Genomic DNA, 5,608 nt, shown 5'->3' with positions numbered 1-5,608 from the left:
GCGCTGTTTGCAGGCTGGCCACAGCCCTCAGCCACCCAAGCTCCCTGTGGAGGCTGGCTGAAAGCAGGTATCTAAGATTTATTTAGCTTCTATAATTGAAACTGTTGCCTTTTGCAGAGGCCACAGCTGGCCAGGCAGGTGGGAAGCTTGACTTCCTCCATCACCGGACAACCAAGCCTCCTGCTTGCTCGAGCTCCGTGGCTGCCAGCCGCCATCTTGGTTGGGTTAATTTGCATATAGTCGCTCTGATTGGCTGGTGGGAGTGGCTTTGGCATAGCAAAGGTATGGTCAATTAGCATCTTTGTCTTTTATTAGTGGAGGTTAGTTTCAGGTATACAGCATAGTGGTTAGACATTTATATAATTTATGAAGTGATCCCCCTGATTATTCTACTACCCATTTGGCACCATACATAGTTATCACAGTACTATAGGCCCAGTGCAGGACATTCGTGCACTGTGGGCAGGGGGACGGTCCCCTCAGCCCAGCCTGTGACTGGGACCCCTCAGGGGATGTACACTTGCCGACTTAGACCCACTCCTTTCTCGCTCCTTACTGCTCAGCTCACTTCTTGGCACTGCCATGGAGGCGGGGGCTGTGAGTCCGGCTTCTGGCTGAGTGGCACTTCCCCTGTGGGAGCGCACTGACCACCAAGGGGTAGCTCCTGCACTGAGCATCTGCCCTCTGGTGGTCAGTGCACGTCATAGCAACTGGTAGTTTGCCATTTGGTCTATTTGCATATTAGTCTTTTATTATATAGGATTATTGACTATATTCCCTGAAGAACTGTGACTATTTTCTTACTACTAATTTGTATTCTTTAATTCCTTCAATTTTTCCACCCAATCCCCCAACACCCCTCCAATCTGGCAACTATCAGTTTGTTCTCCGTACCTATGGGTCTGTTTCTGTTCTATTAACTTATTTTGTTCTTCTGAATTCCAACTAAGTCAAAATCACATGGTATTTAAAACCAGCTTGTATTCTTATGTAACTAAATGTTTATTAACTATACAGTAAATTTTCTTAGTAAAATTACTGTATAGTTAATAACATTTAGTTGAGGAGTCAAAGTCAGGAAATCTGAACTATAAAATTTATTTTCTGTTACAAAAGAAATTATGTAACTTTTTTGTACTTAGGTTTGCTGAGTTTTAAGTAAAATATATGTACATAGAGAAAAGCACAGAGATTGGAGAATATAAGTCATGGTCCAGCCATATAAAGTAGAAATGTGTGAAGTGCCAACATCAAAAGAGACATATTTGGGTTATTAAACTGTTTGTATGCTAAAATGAAATACTAAAATATAAATTTCACTGTTTTTATTATATTTCAGTATTTAATCTGTAAAGACTTTCACTCAAAAAGTTACATCATAAAGAGCACAAACTTTAAAAGAGTAGGTTACCTTTATATAAGTAACAAATAAAGAGCAATCGAAGTCAGACTGCTTCATTCTTTCTCGATTTCTGACTGAAAATGGGAGATGGGGGGATGGGAGACAAGAAACTCACCTTTGCCTGCAGGCTGAGGCACTGCAAATCCAGGCAATAAGAAGGGTGCCCCTGTGGTAATACCAGCTGGTTTTAGTTCACTGACACCGTATGTTGTTAGGGAAGTTATCAGATTAACCAGATCTTTCAAGGCATCTTTGGATTCTGCCTCTTTTGCTTGTTCCAATCTAGGAAGAGTAGGATTTAGCAAATATTTTTTTCTAGTTATATTCTCAAGTTTAATACAGAAATGTTCAATATTTATATGCAGTAAATAAACGTATCAAATGCTCCAAGAAGTATCTTCTTGCATTTTTCCAATATAAAAGCACATTTTTTAGAATCTACAAATTTTCAGACATTATGGTGTATTTGAAAAAAATACACAACAGTTTGAAGACCTGATTGATATCAGTGCTGATTTTGCCAGTAGCAGTGCTATTTTAGGTAAATCACTGATCTTTGGTATGAAGCGTGTATAAAATAATTAGATTAAATGTCTCTTAAATTCCCTAAAGCTCTAAGGCAGCGGTTCTCAATCTGTGGGTCGCAACCCCTTTGGTGGTCGAATGACCCTTTCACAGGGTTCGCCTAAGACCATCCTGCATATCAGATATTTACATTACGATTCATAACAGTAGCAACATTGCAGTTATGAAGTAGCAATGAAAATAACTTTATGGTTGGGTGACAACATGAGGAACTGTATTTAAAGGGCCAGAAGGTTGAGAACCACTGCTTTAAGGTAATAAAGTTTCACTGTTTACGAGCAAAACCCTTATTAACTATTTCTTTCCTAAAATATTTTCTCTGCTAACAATTTTTAAAAAATGTATTTCTTGGGGAGGAGTCTAACACTTCATCTGTATTTCATTAATTAATTCAGGTACTCTATTAGAGGACATTTAAATAAAGTTCTGGGAGGCTAACAATTTTTTAAAACAATCTTAATTCCTTTAGAAGAACATTGAAGTGACTGTAGAATCATCTTTTGATTGTGGCTTTATTGAGAATACAAAATGAGGTGCAAAATTTAGTTTTTATTTATTTTTATTTATTTTTATTTTTTTATATGGTAACATTTTAATCCAAAATGTAGTTTTTAAAGAATAATATTTATCAGGGAACCCGCCAATGGAACTAATTACTCCCATTAAAATAAACTTGGAGAATGCATAAAAATAGAGAAGAAAAAAAAAAAGTATGCTTACCCTCACAACTAGAAGACATGTTAATATTCTGATATGTTTTTTAAACTTGTCTTTTTTAATGTGAAAGTTTTGTTATAATAATTATTTTCATTCCATATGCTGAATTTTATAACCTACCCCCCCCAATTTGCTAGTGTTATACAGGTTTCTCTATGTATAGAGTTTATATGTAGTATAAACTCTCCATACATATGCTTTTAATGGTCATGGAGAACCAACCACTGATTTGGGGAGAGGGAAGTGGGACAGCTAGTGAAACTCAGAGTATAAGAGCGCTAACATACATAAAATGTCATCTAAACTTAAGATTATATCTTTAGGGTACAATCTTAAGAGACATTATTGTGTCAAAGTAATGATTATTCTGAGGCTTTTGATAATATCTGGTAACCTGTGTTCTCAAAGGTTTGCATCAATTAATAACCTCCTAGTAATATGAAATAGTTATTTCATCAATTTTCAGATGTCCTCGTTTGTAAATTATGATACATATGCAAAATTATATTCTTCGGGGTTGCCTAGTATTAAGTAACAGTATCTTGGAAATAAAATATTTAAAAATAGTGCTTATTTACAATAGATCAAATGACTCAAAAATAACTGATGACCCAGGGTACAACTAGTGAGGCATGAATATCTTTTTCCTAGTAAATTTATAACCAGTCACTTTCCATATATGCATGGAACATTTGGTATGGAAAAGGAAGCTAGTGAAACATTTTAGATTACCTAATTGTTTTATACATTTGTAAGGTCTCACTCAATCTAATTATTCTTGTTTTTAGCTACATTAATAACAATGCTGAATTACTAAATAAGGAAAACCAAAAGAATAATTAAGGAAGAATAGTTTATACTTTAGGAAGATTCTAATTATTTCATCTAAGTTTTACTTCTTCAGATACTAAAGATTTATTCTTCACATCTAACCACTGATTCTACCATGCTTGTAGTCTACATTTGCCAATTTAATTCTAAGTTCACTTTATGTATACTATTTGCAGAAGGGGAATAAAAATAGTGATTAAAGCTAAGAGTAGATAAAGTATACATTAAATAAGTGACTGATTCCTTTTTTCCTAACCATCTATATATATATAAAAGCCTAAGCGACTGGCCAACTGGCTAACCAGTAGCTAAGACACACACTGACAACCAGGGGGCAGACGCTCAATGCAGGAACAGAAACCACAGGCATCGTAACATGGGACAGATGAATCTTAGAGGGAAGGGGGAGGGCAGAAAGAGATGAACCAATGATCTTATATGCATACTAGATGCCTGGTGCACAGATTTGTGCACCGTTGGGATCACCTGGCCTAGCCTGTGGGGATTGGGCCGAAACAGGCTCTCTGATATCCCCAAGTGGTCCCAGATTGAGAGAAAGCGCAGGCCAGGCCTAGGGACCCCACAGGTGCACAAATCCATGCACTGGGCCTCTAGTGAACTCTATTGTTTCCTTTGATGAAAAAGATTGAGTAGACATTTAAAATATATTCTTGAATTGGAGGGTTTTACCTAAGCAAGAGGTCACAAAGGAAAATATATCCTTGCCATATCCGAAAATCATCCAAAAGAGTTTGGGAAACATCACTGGAATCTTTGAGGAAACAAGAAAGCCCAGCAAACATTTCAACAATTTCTAGGGGAGACAGGTCATCTGATTGCTGCATATTCTGAACACATGTAGATAAACATTCTTTTTCTGTAAAAATAAATAAGTAATAAACATGCATTATTTATGGCAATTGCTTAAGAAAACTTTCTTGTTTTGGAGATAGTGTTTAATGAAACATTAAATTTAAATGTATCTATAAAATACTGTAAGATAAACGTTATACATTCTAAAAGTAAATATAAGACTTAAATTCATTGGGAAAATTCTACCTGTAAGGAGCAAACAAAGAGTAATAAAGGAAGTATTGAAAAGTAGTTGAGATTTAATATAGTTTTTAAATCATTGTTTGGATGTTTTATCATCAAACAAAATGACTGCCTGCTGCCAAATGGTATTTTTGATCTTTTATACAGTAAAAGGATGGAAAAAATTAATAAACTGTCTTTTAAGTTTAAGAAGACAAATCTAATAATTACTTTAAAGCTCAAATTAGAATCAATCTAGACCAGGGGTGGGCAAACTTTTTGACTCAAGGGCCACAATGGGTTCTTAAACTGCACCAGAGGGCCAGAACAAAAGCATGGATGGAGTGTTTGTGTGAACTAATATAAATTCAAAGTAAAAATCATTACATAAAAGGGTACAGTCTTTTTTTTTTAGTTTTATTCATTTCAAACAGGCCAGATCCAGCCCGTGGGCCGTAGTTTGCCCACGGCTGATCTAAACCAATGAGATACAGAACTAATTCAGGAAACAAAATTTTAAAAAGTTATGTTTGTACTATATATTACTAATTTAAAACACAGTTATACCCCATTACTGACTGGTGATTGGAGTCATTTCATCTCTTATCTTTAATGAAATTTATTTGTCTAAAGAAACCCAGTTTCACATAACAAAGGCTAAAAGATTTAACATGTGAACAGAGGCAAGAAACAGAATTGACAATCTCTCTTTTGTGTTGATAAAGAATCCACTTAATTTTATTTATGCCACATAAAACAAATTAATATCTGCCTACCTATGAAATATCTTAAGATTTTTAACTGTAGCATCTCAAAAAAACCTTTTTATTTATTCGGTAAAAGGGAGGGGATAGGTTATGACACAGAACTTATAATTGAATATTTACACAAAAATAACATTTTAACTCTTGTACATATCTATCATTTGGATGAAAATTTCTTACATTTGAAATGCTTTACAAATAGAAAAATAAATATTTTTTCTCTTGGCAAATTTCATTTTTAATTATTGATTGATTGATTTAGAGAGAGAGAGAG

General features: G+C 34.9%; 1 protein-coding gene across 4 annotated transcripts in view; it reads right to left on the bottom strand.

Annotated features, from left to right (window-relative positions):
* Positions 1–5,608, bottom strand: part of WDFY3 (WD repeat and FYVE domain containing 3) — a 182,869-nt gene that overhangs the window by 135,527 nt on the left and 41,734 nt on the right. For all 4 annotated transcript variants that reach the window (XM_006768666.2, XM_006768667.2, XM_006768668.2 and 1 more), the window contains exons 6-7: positions 4,226–4,412; positions 1,518–1,684 (exon numbers count right to left, since the gene is read on the bottom strand). In XM_006768666.2, coding sequence (XP_006768729.1) covers positions 1,518–1,684; positions 4,226–4,412 — 354 coding nt within the window. The remainder of the gene's footprint in view (positions 1–1,517; positions 1,685–4,225; positions 4,413–5,608) is intronic.

This window comes from Myotis davidii, unplaced genomic scaffold (genome assembly GCF_000327345.1).
Source record: "Myotis davidii unplaced genomic scaffold, ASM32734v1 scaffold420, whole genome shotgun sequence".
Classification (NCBI taxonomy): domain Eukaryota; kingdom Metazoa; phylum Chordata; class Mammalia; order Chiroptera; family Vespertilionidae; genus Myotis; species Myotis davidii.
The sequence above is the reverse complement of the archived record's forward strand: the minus strand, read 5'-3'. Positions and strand labels throughout refer to the sequence as shown.